Genomic DNA, 23,475 nt, shown 5'->3' with positions numbered 1-23,475 from the left:
TAAGGGTAGAATAACAGGACCCTGCATTCCCTCTGGAGGAAGTTAGGAGTGACAATTGATCTCCTTCTTGAAGGAAGAGGCTGCTGATTATTTTTACCAGTTCCCCATTTAATTCTGCAGTGGGGCAGGAGGCTGATCAAGGAGCAAGGGTTTTAGAGCAACGTGTTGAAGACCAGAAAGGGCACTAGGTCAGAGTTCGAGCTCTCAGCTCCACAGCTCAGGAACTTGGGGCTCAGTGACCAGGTACAGGGTAGACAGACAAACACCAGAAGCTAAGGGCAGGTTCTTCAGGGTCAGAATGGTCAGAATGATCAGGGTACCTGCAAACTCACCACATGCTACCAGGAACATGGGAGTCAAGTCACCTGAGCACTCCGCATCCCTGTCCCCCCACCCCCCCCATAAAGAACATAAGCACAACATATCCCTTGGGATTGCTTTGTGGATTAGATTCACCGGGAGCTGTCTCCTGTTCCTAATTGTTTACTGGGCACCTAGGACTCTGCTTGACACCAAATAGGTACTCATTAAAAAACTGTTGAATGAGTGAATGTAAAATGCTTTAGCACAGAGCCTGGCTCATGGTAAATACTTAATGAGAATTGTTGATTGAATGGTTTACAGAAAGAGCTTGGGACTGGCCAAGCCAAACACATGGCATCCAGTAAATGGTAAATATTAAAAACAACACAATGGGGGTACCCCATTTGGGTGGCTCAGTGGTTGAGCGTCTACCTTTGGCTCAGGTCATGATACCGGGGTCCTGGTACTGAGTCCTGCATTGGGCTCCTCAGGGAGTCTGCTTCTCTCTCTGCCTATATCTCTGCCTCTCTCTATGTGTCTTTCATAAATAAATAAATAAAATCTAAAAAAACAAAACAAAATGAAACCCAAAACAGAGCTGATTTGTATAAGAGGATTGGCAAGCAGGATTGTTTTTCCCTGAATAAAGAATATCAACCTCATTACTCAATTGTTTTAGTTTTGTCATTTGGTAATACATACCTATGTATATGCACATAATTTTATAAACTTTTTCATTTAATATATCTTGATTATTTTAACATCATCATTTTCCATAACATCATTTTAGTGGTTGTATAGTATAAAACTATATAATTTACCTATTGGTGGACATTTCGATTGTTCCGAATTTTTAAATATTATATAGTGATATTAACTGATTATTTATGTACATAATTAAACATATGTGTAATATACTATTATCTCTCTTTGCTCACCTTTAAGATGTCTCAATAGAAGTGGAATAAAGCCAATTTATTGTCTTAAGAAATTATGCCACTTCTATATTCCCATCTGCAAAGTGTGTTAGAGAGCCCCCTCCCCCCATCTTCATATGATGGTTATTAGCATACTATATACTGTTAACATTTCTGCCAACTACTAGACAAGAAATTGAATCTCTTGCAATGTTTGAACTACCTCTGATCCTAAGCATTTCTTCATGTTTATTGGTCATTTGTGTTTCTGTGTGTACACATTATCTTTTCATACCCTGTGCTCACATTTCTGCTAGTATATTCCATTTTCTCTACTAAGTTATCAGAGATCTTTAGATATGAAGATATTCATCATTGTTCTGTTCCACATTTTATACAATTTCCTGAAGTTCAAAGGCGATAGAGGCAAAGATCTGGATTCTATAGTAATAGAGGAAGGATACAGGTCAGGAAATGTTCACATTTCCTGGGCAGCATGGGGGAATTAAAAGCTGGGAATGAGCAGGGAGAGAGAATATGGAAAAGGAAAATGGACGAAAGCCCAAGGCAGAGAAAGGCAATGGAAAGGGACCATATAGAAAGAGGGTGTCTGAGTGGTTAAGCCTGTCCAAAAGGACCGGGTGAGTTCCTTTTTATTCATCTAAATAGCAATCAACTTGCTAACTTACTCTTTGCTGCATGGAGGGGAGCCAAGACCACCCAAAGATGATTATTTAGAAGTAGGGGTGGGGTATCCCTAAAAATCTAGATAAAGCAGCAATAGTTTGTTAAGTTCCTCTTCCACGCAGACATGCTTCCTTTCCCTACATCCCTCTCACACTGTCAGAGGCTGCCTCCTTTATCCCAGACCTCTTTAATGCTCTACTTAACTCAGGAATGTCTCACCTGGAAAATATCCACCTGCCTGTAAAATTACCTTGCCCCCACCACACTTATGTAAACACTTGGTCCCTGTTTAAAAACAAAACAAAACAACAAAATCCTGCTACATTTTAATCATCTTCCAACAATCCTGTTCTGGGCCCACCACCATCTTACAGAAGCCCTCCTGGACCTATTTAAATCCATGCTTCCCAGACTCAGTGATGTGGTTCCTGGAAGTAAAGTGACTCTTCCCAAAGAGGAGTTTACAATCCTCCTTATGTATCACCCAGAAACTGGAACTCAAAAGTCTGCCTTGGTTGTTGCGTGTTCCTTTTTGCTGTGTATCTAGCCTTTTTTCTTTTCTTTTTTTTTTTTTTTTTTTAAGTAGGCTCCATACCCAGTGTGGAGCCCAACATGGAGCTTGAACTCATGACTTTGAAATCAAGACTTGAGCTGATATCAAGAGTCAGATGCTTAACTGACTGAGCCACTCAGACACTGCTATATCTAGCCCTTTTTGATTTCTGTTCTGAGACCCAGTGAACTAAGACCTAGATGACATTACACTTTTCAGGCAAACAGATCCATTCAGTTTTCTCTTAGATTGGCATCTAGAGATCTTTGTTTCTTAACCACTTGACATTCCATAGCTTTATTAAGTGTAAGTGTTTACCTCATTAAAGTAGTTAATACCAAGATATGAGTGACTAATAGTCTCCCATTTTCTCAAGACATTGGCAAACCACAGGTTTTAACAAAGCATATTAGTCTATATCACTGGTAGATCTGTTTTGGGGCTGGGGGCATGCAGGAAGTATCTGCATCTGTATCTGTGCAGTATCTGTATCTGTGAAATAAGCATAAAAGTATAGAATCTGTCTCCACTTGACTCCTTCTCCTTCCACATGAAATAAAGATGAACTCCCTGCCTATAGTATAGTCATGACCTGGACATATGTTGTAATAACATTTGCTACATGCCAAGGCAGAAATGTAGGGTTTTTTTTTCTCAATTTGTCTTCCCAGTATCTCTTTCTCTCTCTCCCCCAATCTGTCTCTCTTTCTCTCTCTCTCTCTTATACACACACACACACACACACATGGTGAAGGACTCTTTAAAAATATGTTAAATGAATAAACAAACACACATTTGTTGGAACACGCATATGTTATAATCCTTGACTCACTAAAGTGAATGAATAATACCTTTGCAAATGAAAGCTAGTTTGGAATGTAAGTATGATTTCCCTCCTTCTGCCAACTTTGAACTTGAGATATATGTCCACCCTGCCCCCACCAGGAAACTATAGAACTTTCTTCTTGAGAAATTAATGTGCTCTGGAGAAAAGTTATCAGGAAACTGACATTTGGGAGTGCCTCCCAAAAACCTATTTGCCGTCCAGTCACCCTCTGCTTACAAGCCATCCCAATTCACCTAGAGCTGACCCACTTTTTAAAAAAATATTTAATTTATTTATTCATGAGAGACACAGAGAGAGAGGGGCAGAGACACAGGCAGAGGGAGAAGCAGGCTCTATGCAGGGAGCCCAACGTGGGACTCGATCCCAGATCTCCAGGATCACAACCTGGGCTGAAGTCCGCGCTAAACCGCTGAGCCACCCGGGCTGCCCAAGCTGACCCACTCTTAAATAAGAACACACAGGGCAGCCCAGGTGGCTCAGCGGTTTAGTGCTGCCTTCAGCCCAGGGTGTGATCCTGGAGACTCTGGATCGAGTCCCACGTCGGGCTCCCTGCATGGAGCCTGCTTCTCTCTCTACCTGTGTCTCTGCCTCTCTCCCTCTCTCTCTGTCTCTCATGAATAAATAAAGTCTCAAAAAAAAAAAAAAAAGAACACACAGCACACACCACCAGACTTGAAAAAGCCTTCAACATGAGAGACAATGCAAATAAAATAAATTAAAAACAATAATAACAACAAATTGAAGGAAAACACCCAATGTTTGCTACCTTCAAAAAGAACAATAAGAATTCTTAGAAGTTGAAAACAATACAGAAACAAAACAGCAAGAAGAGTTGAAAAATCCAGAAAGTGCAGGTGGAGCAGGCAAAAAGAAATGAGGAGTGACAAAGGCTACCTGAGAAAAGTTTCAAAAAGAAGTTACAGATAAGATGGGAAAGAACTACTTCTTGAAGTTATGAGACAAACAAGTTCATAGAACTGAGAAACACAATAATTCTGATTGAAAATGCACCGCTCAATTCAGGAAGGCCCACGAAATGGTCAGAATCATGAGATCTCAGAATACTGGGGATAAAAAGGGAATCTCCAAACTTTTAGGGTGGAAGAAGAAAAACAGGCCATATAGAAAGGAACAACATGGGGCACCTGGGTGGCTCAGGGTTGAGCATCTGCCTTAGGCTCAGTCATAATCCTGGGGTCCCAGAATAGAGTCCTCCATCGGGCTCCCCACAGGGAGCCTGCTTCTCCTCTGCCTATGTCTCTGCCTCTCTCTGTGTGTCTCTCATGAATAAATAAATAGAATCTTTAAAAAAAAAAAAAGAAAAGAAAAGAAAAGAAAGGAACAACGTATTAGGGAAGAATCTAAGGCAGTTTAACATAGAGAGATAAAAAATGGCATGGCATACTCAAAGTAGAAATGATTTGCTAACTCATGTCATAGGGCTGGAAGAGTCCAGGGCTGGAAGGCCAGCTCAGAAATCTTCAACATCCAGCTGCCAATTCTGAATTCAGGAGGGCAACCTCCCTCCCTCCATCATGTCTACATCCCACCACGGGAATGAGGGAAAAGTGAAAATGGGCAGATTCTTTGTAGGTCACAACCTGAAATGGAAAACACAGTTTCCACTCACACTCTACTAGCCAGAACTTGATCCGATGTCCAGAAAGCATGACAAGGAAGGCTAGGAAGTGTAATTCCCAGGCTGCAAGTTAGACATGATTTTACTAAGGGAAAAAGGGAGAGAGGATACTGGAGGTCAAACATAAGTTACCCCACCAAACTGGTTCAGAACTGAATTGCATTTCTTCACAACATCACTGGATACTAATAACCGATGGAGTAATGTCTCCATAATTTGGAGGAAATGATCCTTACTCAAGAATGTCACACTCGGGGTGCCTGGCTGGCTCAGTCAGTGGAACATATTACTCTTGATCTCAGGGTTGTGAGTTTGAGTCCCATGTTGGGTACAGAGATTACTAAAAATTTAAAAAAAATTTAAAGAAATTTAAAAAAAGAATGTCACACTAGTTCAATATCCAAGATGAAATTAGAACAAAGGCATCAAAGAGAGAAAAACAGAACTTTCTGGGAGTGACTGAATGATGTGCTCTACTTAAATAAGAAGTAATCCAAGAAAAAGGAAGACATGGAATTCAAGAACAGACTTGGAAAGTAAATAGGGCAGGATGGAGTAAAAGACATGTGGCTTTGGGAAAGGAATCACCAGGAAAAAAAATGGAATCAATTATCTATTATGTTTGATATTTGGGAAAAACTAACGATAGGAACACACTTGATCCAATGAAACAAATGAGAAAAACTTTAAGGATTAGTAGGAAAAAAAATATGTGAGTTAAAAAACAACAACAATAAAGCAATTATTAAGTTCGGGGCTGGGCAGTGGGGGGGGGGGGGGAGGCGGTGAAGAGTACATGAGAAGAAATCTGATTATAATATGCTGCTTGAAGCTAAAGCTAATTATGTTTATATGTCATAATAATGCAAATGGATTACCAAATTGACCCCAAACCATGATATAACTATGTACAGAGGGGAGATAGGGGAATTAGTATTAATGAAGTAAATCATTTATTATTATAAGACATCTGAATTATAAAAATCAAGAAGTAGCAGAAAACCTCGCGCATAAAAAGAGAAATGCAGTGTAAAAATAATGTGAATATTCTCACCTGTCAAACTGGCGAAATCCCAGAAGTGTGGCTAAACATACTCTTGGCAAGGGTGTGGGAAAATAGGTGCTGGCATACACAGCTGGGAAGTCTACAAACTGGCCTGACCTCTGTGGAGGACAATTTGGTCATGCCTGTCAAAAATTACAAGGGTGTATACTCTTTCAGATTTTATTTATTTATTTATTTATTTATTTATTTATTTATTTATTTGAGAGAGAAGGAGAATGAGAGAGAAGTGGCAGGGAGGGGGGTCAGTCAGGGAGAGGGAAAGAGAGAATCTGGAGCAGATTCCTTGCTGAGTAAGAGCCCAAAGGAGGGCTCAACACAGGGCTCAATCCCACCACTCTGAGATCATGACCTAAGCTGAAATCAAGAGACAGACACTTGACTGACTGAGCCCCACAGGCATCCCAAAGGGACTCTGAACCAGCAATGCCACTCATGGGAATTAATCCTAGAGATACATTTACATGTGCGCAAAATAACATCTGAATAGTCACTGTAGCCTTTTTAGTAAAGGAACTATTGGAAATAATGCAAATGTCCACCTGCTTTTAAAAAACAAAAGTAAAGATTCTGTTTACTCAAGTGGCATGATTAATGAAATATTTCTTAGCTGAAAAAGCAATATGCAGTACACTAAAATCATCAGGGCTGTTCACCAGCATCTCTAGCTCTCTGACTCCTGAGTGGAGGTAAGTTTGCATTTCCCTGTCCCCCTTTAAACTGCCAGGCCCATGTATCACACCTTGGTGGGAACAGAAATGGGAATGGGAGCAGAAATGATACACGTCACCTCTGAGATGAGGCTTCAGAGGCCAGTGAGCAATTTGTCATCTTCCTTGCCCCTTGGCATTATAAGCATGATGCTCCAGATCACAGAGGCTCTGTTGGTTTGCAGCTCCGGATGAGGATAAAGTGAAATAACTTACAATGAATGGCCATGGCACATGGGTGAGAAAAAGCCACTTAGACATCTGGATCGTTTATTACTACATCTCCTACTTTATCCTGATTGATACAGGATACTATACCACTTTATGTATGAAAAAAAGAAAAAGGCAGAGAAGCTATATCTTGTTCTTTTCTTGTATATCGATATGCACAGAGAACTAATGACAGTGATGACCTAAGTTAGGGAGGAACTAGAAGGCTGGGAACAAGGAGAGGTGCTCTTTATTATATACCTTTTTGCGTGTTTTATTCTTGAACCACGTGAATGCACTAGTTTGAGTGTTATTCAAACATTTTAATTAAGCAAGAAGCAGTAGCATAAGTACATTATTTAGAAATATGAAAGTAAGCAGAAGAAATAGCAAAAGAGTTAAAAGTAGTTATTTAGGGGTACGTGGGTAGTCAATCATCTGCCTTTGGCTTGGGTTGTGATCCCAGGGTACTGGAATCGAGTTCCACATTGGGCTCCCCTACAGGAAGCCTGCTTCTCCTTCTGCCTATGTCTCTGTCTCTCTATGTGTGTCTCTCATGAATAAATAAAATCTTTAAAAAAAAAAAAAAGAAAGTGATTATTTCTAGGGAGTGGAATTTGGGGAGGAAGATTATCGCTTTCCACTTAGTACCATTTAGTATCATACCACTTTAAAACTATGACTATGTATTACTTTGATTCTTTAAAAATAAGAGAAAAAACCCAATGACCATGTTAACTATCTTATAAAAGTGTTATTATGAGGGCTTAGCTTTATCCACCTCAGTCTCGGATTGGAAAGTGATAGATAAGTGGAAACTTTAAAATTGTTCCAAAGTGCCAGTCTTTACAAATTGAATCACATCTTTTATACTTGCAGGTCGCTTATGGAAAACTCCAACCAATCTTGGATACTACTTGGCATAAAATGTAATGCAAAGATCGGTATTTGATTTCACAGTCTAGAAAAGAGGAAATCTAGAAAAGCCAGAGAAAGGCAACTTCTACCTCTGAACACTTCCCATCTGCTGCCACCTGCTACCCCGTTGTCTGATTCAGAAATCTGGAAACCACCTTAACTCTTGCCTCTCCCTGACCCTGCATTTCTGCAAATGCCAGGTCTGTGGGTCCTATCTTTACCTGGACCACTTTTCTCCCATCTCTGCTGCCTGCATCTCTCTAATAGCTTGTGTCACTGTTCTTGTTTCTAGTTTGAGCCTTCAAGGACATTCTCTTTGCTACAGTCAGAGCGATCTTTTATTTTATTTTTTTTAATTTTAAAGGTTATTTATTTATTTTAGACCGAGAATGCGTACTCGCACAGGGGGTTGGGGGTAGGGTGAGGGACAGAGGGAGAGAGAATCTCAAGCAGACTCCCCAGTGAGTGCTGAGCTGGACCCAGGACTCCATCTCACGACCCTGAGATCATGACCCGAGCCGAAATCAAGAGTTGGACGCTTAACTGACTGAGCCACCTGGGCACCCCCAGAGTGATCTTTTAAAAGACATATACAACCACATCACTTAGCCTAAACACTTCAATATTCTCCCATTGCCTCCAAAATAAAATTCAAACCCCTATAACAGCTCCCTCCATTACCTGGCCCCTGTCCATCTGTTGGCCTCATCTGTCTTTACCTATTGGTCTGTCTTCCTTTTACTGAATTTTCAGATCCTCAAAGGAACCAATGGCTATTTTTCTTTTGCTTTCAAGCCTTCATGTATGCTGTTTTGTCTGCCTCAAATACTCTCTCCCTATTTAATTTTTACTCAATCTCTCATCTTCCAGAAAGTCTTACCTGGCACCCTGGGCCCAGGTTGGCATGGCTCCCATCTGTTCCGCTGTTCCCAGAGTTTCCTATCTCTTATCAGGGCAATGGGCTGGACTCCATAGAAGATACTTGTTTCTTTATCTGACCTCCCTTTTGGACTGTAAACTTTGTTTCTTTTATTTGACATTGTATCTTCCACTCTGGCACATGGGAGGAGTTCAGGAAATACCTGTTGAATAAGCAAATGAACAGGACTCAAACCTAGAAACAAGTGCAGGGAGATATTCGATTTTCAACCAAATAGAAATGGAATAAATATCTCCGCCTTTCTCTGGTAAGGTATAATACTAAGTCTAGTAATTTCATCTTTAAAACTCCCAAGTTCTCCAAGTAATCCAAACTAGCTGGTATATCCAGATATAATCAATAATACTCCAGTGCTTGGCTAAGAACTGGCTTCTAAACTAAAGGTAGGTTACAGCAGTGTAATTTTTAAAAGAAGCAACAGATCCTTACACTCTCCAATCTAAGGGACTGGTGAAAAGATGCAGTTGAGAGACCAAACTTGGTGCTCAGATCCCTTGGATAATTAAATAAACCTTGATACGAACAGATTACAATTGACACCTACTACTACTCAGTGTCTGGGGCTCTATTTGGTTCTTGCAAGCAGCCAAATCTGCCTTTCATCCACAAGGTCTCTATTCCCCAGGTAAGTTAGATAAAAGCCCATATAAGTTTCCAGAACGAGGCATTGTTTCTTCCAGCCAAAAATCTGTAATTTCTCATTAGACTTTCAATAGCAATATTGAAAATGTGCAATATCATTTGAAGCCAGTAGTACCAAGAACAAATGTCACCATTGGGGATTGTACATTGTGTAATTAGGAGGCAAATTGGTGCCTATGTACTGGGAGGACAGAGCAAATAAAATCTTTCTCTGGGATGGCCCAACCATGAGTCTGCCTTGGAATTAGAGGAATGAATTTAAACCAATACTTGTGAAAGTTTTCAGTGCCACAAAGTAATGAGAAAAACAGAGACTTAAGAGTTTTCTAAAAAGCTAAATTTATTCTTTCCATTTTTCATGTATTCATTACATACATCCAGTCATCTGATTTTGACTGATATGGGTTTTTGTTTTTTGCTGTTTTTTTTAATATTTTATTTATTTATTTGAGAGAGAGAGCATGGGGAGGGGAGAGGGTATTGGGGCAGAGGGAGAAACAGACTCCCCGCTGAGCAGGGAGCCCAAGATGGGGCTCAATCCCAAGCCCCTGGGATCATGACCTGAACTGAAGGCAGATACTTAAGTGATTGAGCGACACAAGTGCCCCTTGACTGATGTTTTTAACATGAGCTAATGTTAAGTAGAAAAGCAAGTAACAGGGATGCTTTGGTGGCTCAGTGGTTGAGTGTCTGTGTTTGGCTCAGGTCGTGATCCTGGGATCCTGGGATCGAGTTCTACATTAGGCTCTCCGCCGGGAGCCTGCTTCTCCCTCTGCCTATGTCTCTGCCTCTCTCTCTGTATGTCTCATGAGTAAATAAATAAAATCTTTTAGAAAGAAAATCAAGTAACAGGACAATGTGTATAATATTAAAAGATGGAAAAGAAAAATATGTTTGTATATTTGTGGAAGATTCTTGGATGTGCTGGAAAAAATTTAAAAATTTGCAATTCTGTGTCAGACTTCAAAACAAGTAAAAATGCTTTAATCCGTGAAATCCCATAGTCCGGGAACTATTTCTAAATATTTTTTTCCACAAGCCAACCTTAAATGAATGCTTTTTCACACTAGCTAAAGGAGACATGTGTTGGTTTGACCCATCGCTGATAATGTAGACTTTGGTCACTGGGTTAGGGTACTGCCCGCCAGTTTTCTCCACCTAAGGTTCTTCTTTCATTCTTTATACGTACTTTGCGTGGAGACTTGGAGGCTAATATCCTGTCCTGTCCTTCATCAAACTTTCACCTCCATTTTTAGCATTCACTGATGATTCTATAGCATTGTCATTCCTTCTATATGTATTACTTGGCATTCTACTATAAGGAAGAGCTTTTCTTTCTGCTTTATTTATTAGTTTGCTTATATCTTTAAATTATCCTAGACTCATGAATTTTTATCTTACTTTATTCAAAGTGTTTAAGTCCATTTCTGTTATTATTTATTCTAATGCTTGACCCAGATTTGGTTAGTGGAAAAAAAATTCTTTTTCTTTTAAACCGTGGACCACAGAGCCCATAATTTAATCTGGTCTGACTGCATTTTATGATCGAAATTTTCTCCTTTCACATTTGTTCACTGTATTATATAGTTTTCTGTCTCTTAAAAACACAGTCTACATAGTGCCTCAGAGCCTTTGCACTGGCTATTCCTTCTTTCTGCAATGATTTCTTTCTTTCTTTCAAGATTTTATTTATTCATTCATTCATGAAAGACACACAGAGAGAGAGAGGCAGAGACATAGGCAGAGGGAGAAGCAGGCTCCCCAAGGGGAGCCTGATTCAGGACTTGACCCCAGGACCCCAGGATCACAACCTGAGCTGAAGACAGACGCTTAACCACTGAGCCACCTAGGCACCCCATCTGCAATGCTTTTCTATCCGTCTTCTTGTGACTGGCTCCTTTGATTCACTCATAGTCCTCTCCTCAGAGTCTCACCTAATTTAAGGCTAATTCCTTTCTCACTTTCTTACTCTCTCTCACTCTCTGTCCTGTATTTTCAACCTCTCCTACTCCACTGGCTCCTTCCTAGAAGTATTCAACATGTCCTAGCCTCTTCCACATAACCTGTTCTAGTCTTTATACGTAAAATAAAACAAACCAAAACCAAAGCCAAAAAAGCAACAAAACCCCCAAACCTTAAGAATTCTTTCCGTTTCTCTTTAGTTTTGCCTTCCTTTTCCCATAGGCCCCTACCCCTTATCTTCTGTTGTCAGCCAAACTTCTAGAGAACATTGTCTACACACTCTCAAGTTCCACTTCTTTGCCTTCCAGTTATACTTCCACCCATTGCAAGCTGGGTTTATACTCTGTGTAAAAACTGAAGTTAAACTATTCTTGCCAGGGTCACCAACAAGCAGGGTGGTGGCTAGCCCACAAAATACCTTTGTGTAGACTGGGAAATGTGCCCCTACTTTAAGGCACTTGATTCCATCTGTCAGAAAATGGTCATCTTAAGCCTACCAATCTGCAATGCCCACTGGCATTGTGCAGTGTGCTACCTACACAAACATCCTCAACAACTTCCTTTCTCCAGCTTTATCTTACTTGACCACTCTCAAACCCCCCCATGACCATCCCTCCTTCTTGAAATGCTATCTTCCTTTGGCAATTGCAATACCATACTTTTACCTTCTGCTGCTCCTTTCTTATCTTCTTAGGCTCCTCTTCCTTTGCCCTTCTCTTGAATATTAAGTACATTTCAGACTTCTGTCCTGGTTTGTCTTCCTTCGTTACTTGACCAATCTGAGTGGCCTGAATCACTTTCATTCCACAAACATTTACTGAGTGTCCACTCTGTGCCTGGCACTTTTCTAGGTGCTGACTACTGGACTTCCTACGTACATGCTGATGAGTTGTAAACGTGTCTATCCCAGATCAACATATCCAGATGCTTCCCTGCAATCCGAATTCAAATACCAAACGGAATCCTCAAACTTAACTTAGCTTTTTAAAAAAGATTTTATTTTTAACTAATCTCTGCATCCAATGAATTTACAACCCTGAGATCAAGAGTTCCACACTCCAATGACTGAGCTAGCCAGGTGCCTCTCCTTCAGATTAACTTGCCCAGAGCTCATCATCCTTTCTCCATCATTCTTTCTCCATCACCCTTCTCTCCAGATCTATTCTTTATTCCCTGTCTCAGCAAATTACAGTCATTCATTCACCAAAGCCTGAAAGCTGGAGTCATCCTAGATGTCTTCCTCTCTCCACTCAAGAAAATTGTCTTAGGGATCCCTGGGTGGCGCAGAGGTTTGGCGCCTGCCTTTGGCCCAGGGCGCGATCCTGGAGACCCGGGATCGAATCCCACGTCGGGCTCCCGGTGCATGGAGCCTGCTTCTCCCTCTGCCTGTGTCTCTGCCTCTCTCTCTCTCTCTCTCTCTCTCTCTCACTGTGTGCCTATCATAAAGTAAAAAAAAAAAAAAAAAAAAAAAAAAAGATTCTCCCTCTCCTTCTCCTTCTGCCCCTCCCCTACCACTTGCAGGTTCGCACTCTCTCTCTCTTAAAAAAAAAAAAAAAAGAAAATAGTCTTATTATTATTATTATTTTTGTTTCATAGGTACATCTCTGTTTCACCCACTTCTTCCCATCACACTAGTCTCCATCCCAGTCTAATCCACTGTCACTTCTCATATATAATACTGCAGCAGGCTCTTCCCTCGCCTCTGCCTCCTGGACCTCCTCTTGTGAATTAATTCATGTGGAGGACTCTTCCTATGACACAGGCTGGTGATTTGTTCTTCGTCCATTCTACTGAAGTTCTTTTAGTTCCTGCCCATGTCACTAGTCTCTGAATCTTTGCCTATGCTGTTCCCTCTGCCAAGGAGAACTCACTTGTGCACTCCTATTCCCATACCTTGCAGACACCACTTTTTCCTTAAGGCTTCGACAGAGATCTTACTTTATCTAGGAAGCCTTCCCAGAAACTCAAAATCTGGGAGAGTTTTTTTTGTTGTTGTTTTGTTTTTGTGTTTGTTTTTGTTTTCTGGGATGCCATAGTAAACCAGTAGTGTTTACCACACTGTAGGGTAATTACCTATTAATTGGCCTCTATGTCCTTCCAAATTTAAGTAATTAAGAGGGAAGGGACCTAAGGTTCCCGGGTGGTGTGGTTGGTTAAGCATCTGCTTTTGGCTCAGATCATGATCTCAGGGTCCTGGGATCCAACCCTGTGGTGGACTCCCTGCTCAGAGGGAACTCTGCTTCCCCCGCTCCCTCTGCCCCTCCTCCCTGCTCGCACTCATTCTTTCTCTAATAAACAAAGTCTTTAAAAAAATAAAATTAAAATTAAAAAAAAAGAGGAAAGGGATCTTGCCTTTCTTGCCTAATATTTAATCCCTGGGACCCAGCACAGTGACTGGCCCATAGTAGGTGCTCAGTATATATGTGTTGAATGAATGTGTAATCAGATGAGTATAAGGTATGGAATCCAAAAAGCCTGGCCCAGACTCCTTATGGGAAGTTTAGAAAATCTTGAGTCTGTACTTCAATTTTCTCACTTGTAATATGAAAATACACAGTTGGCCCTTGAACAAGGCAGGTGTTATGGGTCCTGACCACCCCCCGTAATTGAAAATCCATATATAACTTTTGACTCCCTCCCAAACTTAACTACTAATAGCCTACTGTTGACTGGAAGGCTTACTGATAGCATAAACTGTTGTTTAACACATATTTTACATTAAATATGTATTATACACTATATTCTTACAACAAGGCAAAAGAAAATGTGATTAAGAAAATCGTAAGGAAGAGAAAATACATTTATAGTACTATACTGTATTTATTTAAAAAATTCATTAAAAAATTAATGGGTTTGAACAGAGTATGTCACTTATACTGGATTTTTTTTCAATAAATATTACATACAATACTGTAAATGATCATTTCTCTTATGATTTTATTTATTTATTTATTTATTTATTTATTTATTTATTTATTTATTTATTTTTAAAGATTTATTTATTTATTCATGATAGACATAGAAAGAGAAAGAAAGGCAGAGACACAGGCAGAGGGAGAAGCAAGCTCCATGCCAGGAGCCCGACGTGGGACTCGATCCCGGGACTCTAGGATCGCACCCTGGGCCAAAGGCAGGTGCCAAACCGCTGAGCCACCCAGGGATCCCCTCTCTTATGATTTTAATAACATTTAAAAATCTGGCTTACTTTAAATGTAAGAATTTACTATATGTCCTTCTCTAGAATTTGGGCTCTGTAATTTCTTGACCAAAAGATCATGACAGAAGTGATGTTGTGATAATTTAGGGGGTTCGGGTCTTAAGAAACCAGTAACGTCCATTTTGTTTCTCTCGGAACACCTGCTGGTGGAACCAGGCACTTTGCCATGGGGAAGCTGCTTCTGGGGAGGTCCACATGGAGAAGACCCAGGCCTGTCAGCCAGCGGTCATTACCAACTAGCCAGCCATGTGAATGAGCCATCTTGGAAGTGGGTCCTCCAAGCCTGTTTGAACGTCCATCCCTATACTGAGAGACCCTTCCCCTCTGAGCCTGGCATAAGCTGCAGATTCTGGGGCTAAATAACTGAATGTGGTTGTTTTAAGATCTAAGTTTGGAAGTGGTTTGTTATGCAGCAAGTGATAACCAGGACAGATTTTGCAACCTGCAAGTGGAATGTTGCTGCCACATAACGTGCAGCCTTGACTTTGGGACCTGGCAGCTGGTGGAAATCATAAAGGCCTCCAGGAGGCTGGGAGGTTTGTGGTGAGGGCTTAACAGAGCCGGGGAAAATGTTATCTCCAGCTAGGGGAAAGGAGAGTCTAATTACCTAGGAAAGTTTGGCAGTACTGTTGCCATTGCCTCCTTGTAATACAGAAAAAAAAGGTATACTTCATGAACTCAGTGACCTAGCTAAGAAGGTTCTGGGCTGAGTTTCCAAACTGCTGCCTCACTTCTCATAGATGCCCAGCCAGTTTTTACCATAATGATGCATGTACACACTAGTCATGTTGTCAGACACATTCCTGCCCATGCACCAAGTCATATACGCCTTATGGCTTCTCCAGGTCCTCGGAGAGTCAGCCCTGGCACAATGAGACTGGCTAACTCCAGTCTTCTGGGCTGTTCCACCCTCTTGGGGAGGGTAACATACAGAAGGCCAACGATGTCAGCATTGCCATGTTTAATGACCAGAAGCGGGTCAGAAGACCAGCTACCTCAAAATTGGCTTTCCTCACTCTTCTGTACTGTCACTTCTCCTCATTCCCATGATTTTCATTTTAAATATATATGTATATATAAATGTTTATGATATAAGCAAAAGTCACAAAAAATAACCAAACCTCCTCTCCACCGTAAACAGAATCCTGCATTTAATCTTTCCCTTATTTTCCTTTACAGTTTTACTACACATGTATGTATCACTACTGATACATTTAATTTTGCTTCTTTCTATAGCCACAGAAATATAACCATACTGTATGCCATCTCTTCTGACTTGCTTATGTGCATGGGTTTCACCTACTTAGTTTTTGTCTTAATCTTTGTAACCAATCTATAAAATAAATGATAACTACGTTCTGGTACAATGTGTTGTGCGGGTGATTAATAACACCGTGTGATTATGCTTTGGAGGGTATGTCCACAGAATAGCCGGTAGCTCGTTATCACACAGGTGTCCTTGCCAAACTGGAGAATAGGCATTTTCAGAGGAGGTATAAAGCTTTCAGGGAATGGTGAAAATGGATCACTTGGTATAAATCTTTGCAATGTCCAGATGTTCCCCAAGTCCATAAATTCACAATGTATTTTGACAACTTCATTTTCTAACAAAAATGCAAGAAAAAAACTAATAAGGCTTGAAAAGTCAGTCTTTCACATCATCCCTGCCTAGATGTCTTTCCATTAGTGCAAAGAATTGAGAACAAACCGTTGGTGAAGGAATAGAGAAAATCTCACTCGCTCCTTTAAGCATAATATTGATAAATCTTTCCTACAATGTAAAGATGAAAACAAAAATAATTGTCAATCCTCTCACCATCAGACTAATAGGCCTAGTATTTTTCTTAGGGATTAGAGCATTTGTTTCTTTAGTCAGTCAACACTGGTATTTTACCTTTTTGGTGCTCATCTTTACTACCTTTTGCAATCACCTCTTGAACTTTAAAAAATTCTGATGCTTGTGGGGCGCCTGGGTGGCTCAGTGGTTGAGTGTCTGCATTTGGGTCTGGGGGAGATACCGGGGTCCTGGGATCAAGCCTGCATCAGGGTCCCAGCAGGGAGCCTGCTTCTCCCTCTGCCTATGTCTCTGCCTCTCTCTCTGTGCCTCTCATGAATAAATAAATATTTTTTTAAAAAATTCTGATGCTAGTGGTTCATCCCAGGAGATTCTGATGATCCAGGGCATGGGGATTTTTTAAAGCTCCAGGCTCTCATATGCAGCAGAGTTTGAGAGCCAGCGTTGTAAACCACTTCGTCCTCCTCCCACAGTGTCTAGCACCGTGCCTGGTGGAAAGTGACACTCAGAATGAATAATGTTCTATTCATCAGGAAGCAGAAGCACAGTCTCTAATCTCCGAACCACAAACTCTCCTGGGCCGAAGACAACGAGGTGGCACATCCTGCCAAGCAAATGGGGGGGGGGGGGGGGGGGGAGGTAGTGTGATGCCGCGGGAGCCCCGGCCTCTCTCTTAACTAACTGGAAAGTGTCCATCCTGAAGTCAGGTACTGTCCAGCTATGTCCAGAAGGCCTCAGGAAACACAAATTCACTAAGAAGTTCAAGGGCTGCCAGACTGTTTCCTGGCCCAAGCCAAGTGGACTCGAGTCAACCTGGGATCCTCTCTTGGCTCCAAAGTGCAGTGTGGCAGCTCCTCCCGCGTGGGGAGAAGGGCGCGAGCGGGGGTGGGCACCACGACGAGCCGGGGCAGGCCTGCTCTGCTGCGCCGCGGTGCAGGCCCGGGGGCCGCGAGGGAGCCGCAGAGCAAGCACCCAAGGTGCGCACGTGGCGCGGCGGCAGCAGCTGTCCAGGGGCGCGCGGCGGCGGCGGCGGCGGCGCGGGGCCGCGGACTACAAGTCCCGGCATGCCTCGGGCGGGGGCGGGCCGATGCCGGGGCCACGCCCGGAGGCCCGCGGGGCTCGGGCGTGCGCAGTGGCTCTCGGGAGTGGCGGGGCGGGTCCTCCCAGGCTGTCAGCTGTGGCCCGGGGCGCCCGGGCGGCGGTGGTCGCGGCCATTGGCGGAGCGGCGGGAGGGGCGGGGCCTTCGCGAGCGGCTGCGGGCAAAGCGGTGCGCGCGGAGGCAGGCAGGCAGGCGGCGGCCGGCTGGGCGGCGGGGCTGCTGCGTTCCGTCCTGGCCATGGCAGCGGCGCCCCTGAAAGTGTGCATCGTGGGCTCGGGGAACTGGTGAGCGGCGGCGGGCGGGCGGCGAGGGCTCCACCCCCGGGAAGCCCCTCTGCCGGGCGGGCGAGGGCCGCGCGTCCCCGCCGCAGCGTGGGCACCGGGCACCGCGCGCGGGGAGGCGGGCGGCGGGCGGGCGGCCTGGCGGCGGGGTGGGCACGGGGCCGCGGGGAGGCCGCGCCGAGGCACTGGCCCGCAGGCCCCGGGCCGGGTCCGCGGAGGGCGGCGGGCGGCGGGGTCCTGCGCGTCCGCGGGCACCTGTCTGCGCCCCGGTCGCCGCGCGGCGGGCGCACGGAGGCCACCTGCTCGCCACGCCCGAGGCTTCTGCGCACCATTCGGAGGGCGTTCTGCGGGCGCCTCGGCGGATCCGCGGGCCGGGGACTCGCTGCAGACTGGAGCGTTTTTACTGTGGTTTCGGTGTCGAGGCAGCCGAAGCAGAGACGGGCCGAAGGGCGCTCGGCCCCGGGTCGTGGACGGGACCCGCGCTGCCCCTCCGAGCGCGCGTCGCGCCACCGCTTCTGCCGCGTCCGGGACCTCAGTAGGCTTTGGAGATAAGAAGGAGACCCAAGTTCCAAGAGGCCGGGCTCCCGGGGGAGCCCAGAGGCGTTGGGGATGCTCTGCAGGGTTATTTGCGAAGCTTGCACCTCCGCTGGGCTTTATTTGACGTTTAGCATTTATCCAAGCACTTTGTGACAGGTGCTCTTCGAAGCGCTTTGTGAATGTCAGTTCGTTTCGTTCCCTTTATCAAACTTTGCTGCGCTGGTGTGTTGGGTGGATGCAGAGGAACGTGGGGCCAGGTGAATGGGACGAAGCAGAATTTAATATTGCTTCTGCTGTTTTTCAATTATTTTTCCATTGTTGTGCACTCCCCCCCCCCCCCCCCCCACATCCGAAGGATTGGTGGAGAATAGTTCAGAGCTGTGTCCTTTCAGTGCTTGTGTTTTTCTGTGGCCTGATGCTCATCACAGTTCAGACTTCTAGGAGAGCCGCAGCGCTAGGAGTGGTCCTGATGACTTGTCTTACTTGGTCTTACTCTTTGACTTGGCCCAGAAAGTTCTTGGAGGAAATCTTATCAGGTTTTCTGCTTTTCCATCCCATCAAGGCCTGTGGCCTCTCCCTGTGCCACACCCCTGCCTCCATCAGGCAAGGTAATGATTTATTTAATTATCTGTTTCCACTCCTCCCTTTCCAGCGCTTGAGAACCCCATCTACCTACCGAAGTGCCTGGTATTTGCTAAACGAAAATTAAATGAATGTTTGAAAACTAATTTTTTAAAATGTAAGTATATTTGATTAGATAATATAGTCCCATTCAAAACCCAGAAGGTGCCAAAAATCCCACAAAAAAACCTAATGAAATATCTTAGGCGCACACGGGTCCTCCAGGAGACATCAGTATCCTCAGTTTCTTCTGGCCTTTCTGAAGGAATTCCATCTGATGCAAGCAAATGCTTAAATATATTCCTTTCCCGCTCTGCCCTGCTAATACTAGGATCTTAGGCACTTTCCCGTAAACTTCTTCTTTGAACCAACAACAGAATGTTCTCCACAACATTTAGTGGAGTGGGTGCCTCTCTGCAGCAAAGCTTCATTTGGACTTCCAGGGTGCCTTTGCCAGTTGATCCCAAGGTCACTTGAGTGTGATTATAAGCGGCCCTGTTGGCCAGAGGACTGGAAAAGTACTTCTTTAGCACGTGTTCTTTTAACATTAGTTTCCTCTTCTGTAAGAGGACACAGACCACAGATGACAGAGCCTTTTCCTAATTTGCAAGGTACAGAAGTAGCACGGCTTTGCCATGCTGGATTTGAGCCTGGAGCAGGAGTAACAAAGTAAACCTCCTGCTCCCTCCCCTGGGATTTGGCTGCCTTCCCATGCCTTCACTCTGATGTACTTGACTGTTTTCTTGGCCCACTCCAGCCCAAGGAAATGGAGTAGAACTTGGCTAGTGACCTTAGAGCGTAGCAATTGAGAAATGTGCCATCCTGATGGGTTGGGCTGGCTGCCCAGCTCCATTAATTATGGGATCACACAGGAACATTGTTGCTCGCCTGCCACTGCCCTGGGTGCAAAGCCACTTGAGTCCTAGAGAGAGGATCACAACCTCCCCAGAGAGATTCAGAAATTGGGGAACTGAAATGACAACAGCATGGATAGTTTCCTGGGGCCCTGGGAGGGTGTTCAGCTCTGGTCAGCAGGCTTTGAGTGTTTGCCCCGTGTAGATACTGTGGCCTTTCCAGTGATACAGGCACAATGGTGCACAATCCCTGCCTATAAGGAATTTACCTTCTGGGCTGAGATACATGAGAAGATAAAATCAGCAGAAATGTAAAGTGGAATGTAATATTTGTCACAAGGTTAGTTAGATGTTATATTTTAAATAGTGTTTCTTACAGTGTAGTCCAAAGACCACCTGCATCAGAATGACCACCACCGAAGCTATACTTGCTGACTCATATTCCCTGAAGATGGGACAGATTTTTCCTTACAGGACTTTGGCCTTTTGCTATTTTTAAAATATTACCTAGAGATGGACCTGCCCTTCCAGATTTGGTTCTTGCTTCAAGAATGTGAAGTTGCTTAAGCCATATTTAAACATGGAACTCTGAAGTAGCTGAACATGCCTGTGTAAATAAGGTGCTGTCACATCTAAACCCATAGCTAAAAGGTGGCTGTCATGCTCACATTTGAATGTCTCCCCCATGTAAATGACCATTCATTGCAATACAGATTATGAATCTAGCTGACTTGGCTGGGAGCTTTAGCCAGGAATGACACGGGAGTAAAGTCAAGGGGTTGTATAACATGCCCTTGTCCTGTCCTTTGGCACCTCCTTTCCTACAGACAGGTCAGAGAGAGGAGGCCAGAGGGGGCCCTCGTGCATCCAGCTGAGCCCTGCAATGCTGCCCACTCCCTGGGATGCAGGAGGCACTTCCTGATTTGCATGGCTTTTCATGGCCCTCGTAACTCAAAACAACAACAACAAACCCATAAAGCTTCATAAGTTCCACCAAAGATGAAACAAAGTTATTTTACCAGAACTTTGGAAAATTACCCAGACACAGGGCAAGATCCAGTTCTAGCAATGAAACCTTCAGGGCTGTATTTACAGCCAAGCTTCTGTGGTAGAGAACGTATGTCCAAGCCCTAAAACTCCTTTGGAGGTAGAGTAATGCAGGAGGGGCTAGGAATTCCCACTCCTTGCGTTTCGATCCTGATTCCCTGTTTGGCAGCTGTAAGGCCTTGAGCAAACTGCTTCTTCAAGAATCATTTGGTTATGATATTGGTACCTGCTGTCTAGGATTTTGGTTAGGATTAAATGACATGAGCCGGGGAAAGTACAAAGTGACCAGTACTCAATAGACATCAGCTACTGTTATTGTGTTTATTTGATCAACCTTGACCAGCACCATCATTAAGTCACCAAATGGATCCAATTGGAGTCTGTCCAAGAAGCAGAGGCAGAGAGGGGAGAGAAGGTAAAAGACAAAGGGTGTAACTGATATGCGGAGTTGTTTGCCTTTTGCCCTAGTTTTCACCGTCACCCCACAGCTGGACTGAAGGGCAGGGAGAGCTTTGGCCTACTTTGCACTGATGACCAGAGCTGGATGTGGGTAACTATCTTTTTTTGATCTGGTGAAACCATCTAAATGCTGTGTTGTGGCCCTTAGCCCAGCTCTGTCACCCTTTTGTCTGTGCTCCTCAATTTCTGTGGTTGATTCTTGCTACATGCCCACATGGAACACTCAGAAGCTGTCTCAGAGGCTATAGATTAGCTCCTCTGAGGTCAGAAATAATCCCTTCCCTGTCCATAGGTGCCACTGACATACCTCTGCTTTAAGAGTCAGAAGGACAATCAGGGGATCCCTGGGTGGCTCAGCGGTTTAGTGTCTGCCTTTGGCCCAGGGTGTGATCCTGGGGACCCGGAATCGAGTCCCATGTTGGGCTCCCTGCATGGAGCTGGCTTCTCCCTCTGTCTGTGTCTCTGTCCCTTCCCCCCCCCTTTGTGTGTCTCTCATGAATAAATAAATAAAATCTTTAAACAAAACAAAACAAAAAAACCCAGAAGGATAATTTAATGATAGGATGGGTGGGAGCTGAGCTGGGAAAATATCCAGAATTCCCTTGTGAACCAGAATGAGAAGTTTGTGCAACCAATAACCAGAAAAAGCCCTGATATTTAATCACCTATTTCTATCACCTCTGTCCCCTGTTCAGTACAAAAGGTCCCTAACTCATGATGGTTCAACTTACACTTTTTTGACATTATGATGGTGGAAAAGCGACAGGTGTTTAGTAGAAACCGTATTCTGAATTGTGCATCTGGATCTTCTCCTGGGCTGGCACCATGCAGTGGATCCTCCGTGGCGATGCCGAGTGGCAGCTGCAGCGCTGGGTCAGCCACCAATCACGAGGGTGAACTAGTGGGACAAGGACAGCCATTCTGTTTGTCACTTTCAGTGCAGCATTCAGTCAAGGACCTAAGCTAGTCAACACTTCATTGTGTAATAGGCTTTGTGTTCAATGGTTTTGCCCAACTGTAGGCTCATTTAAGTGTTCTGGGCATGTTGCAGGTCAGTGAGGCTAAGCCGTGGTGTTCAGGAGGTGAGGGAGACTAAATGAGTTTTAGGATATTTGAAGCTTACAGTGGGTCTATTGGGACAGAACCCCATTGGAAGCTGAGAAAGATCTGTATACAAATCATGGCTGCTTTTGTAGTGGTGGGTCAGGAGCTCGCAGTTCTCTTCCCTGAGCCTTTCATGTCTGTCATCTTCATTCTCTTCCCATTTCCTCTCTCCTGGGGTGGTCATTTTCTGCATATCAGGTTTGTGCATTACTTCATTTAAGCCTCCAAACAAGCCTATGCAGTTCTATTGTTCTCCCTATTCTAGATGACAAAGTAAAGATGGAGAGAAAACATTTCCAGATTAGAAGTTAATAAGGTGGAGTTGAAGCCCAGATCCTTCTACATCTAATGGCCATGTTTCTATAAATTCTTGTCATTTTCAGTGAGAAGCATACTTTTACCTGAGGACAAATATCATCATCAGAGAAATATTGAATATCTTAATATCTTACCCTCCCAACAAAAGCCTAGTATAATAATATTCCACTTAAGAAAAACTAAAATGAGGGGTGCCTGGCTGGCTCATTCGGTGGAGCATGTGACTCTTGATCTCGGGGTTGAGTTTGAGCCCCATGCTGGGTGTAGAGATTACTTAAAAATTAAGTAACAGATTTTTCACTCAAATATGCGGTTTTTCTAACAATTAATCTGCTAGATTGATTTTAGGAAGTGTTACCTGCATTTCCACCCCTTAATCTCTGAGCACTGCCTGGGTGAGCCCACTCTCTTCTAAGATATCCCATTGGATAGAGAAGTCTCCTGTCCTTTCAGTCTTTACAGCAAGCCAGATAGTGTCTCCAGGTCTCTCAGTGGTTGCTGGTGGTAAGTTGTTTTGGGGGTTCTCACCAGCCAGGTCTCCCTTCTCTCTCTTCTCTTCATCCCTCACCTCCATGCTTGGTGACCTTACAAATTGAGTTCAGCATGCCAGAAGTTATCTGGGTTCTCTTCAAGTTATACTAGTGGCACTTTGCTGTCATTCTCCTCTGGGGCTCAGTCCCTTCCACATTTGGGAGCTGGGAACTGAATCAGTTTTCTGTTGCTGCCTAACCATGTCCCCCGAAACTTAATGG

The 23,475-nt window shown here is 43.8% G+C and overlaps 1 protein-coding gene across 2 annotated transcripts in view; it reads left to right on the top strand.

The window, feature by feature from the left end:
* Positions 1-17,619: 17,619 nt before the first annotated feature.
* GPD1L (glycerol-3-phosphate dehydrogenase 1 like) overlaps positions 17,620-23,475 on the top strand; it is a 109,661-nt gene continuing 103,805 nt past the window's right edge. The window contains exon 1 of one of the 2 annotated variants that reach the window (XM_025461094.3): positions 17,620-17,786. In XM_025461094.3, the coding sequence (XP_025316879.1) occupies positions 17,740-17,786 (47 nt within the window). In that variant the 5' untranslated portion in view covers positions 17,620-17,739. The remainder of the gene's footprint in view (positions 17,787-23,475) is intronic. The other variant, XM_035704755.2, reaches the window with a different exon arrangement.

Source organism: Canis lupus, chromosome 23, assembly GCF_003254725.2.
Source record: "Canis lupus dingo isolate Sandy chromosome 23, ASM325472v2, whole genome shotgun sequence".
In the NCBI taxonomy this organism is placed as follows: Eukaryota; Metazoa; Chordata; class Mammalia; order Carnivora; family Canidae; genus Canis; species Canis lupus.
The sequence above is the reverse complement of the archived record's forward strand: the minus strand, read 5'-3'. Positions and strand labels throughout refer to the sequence as shown.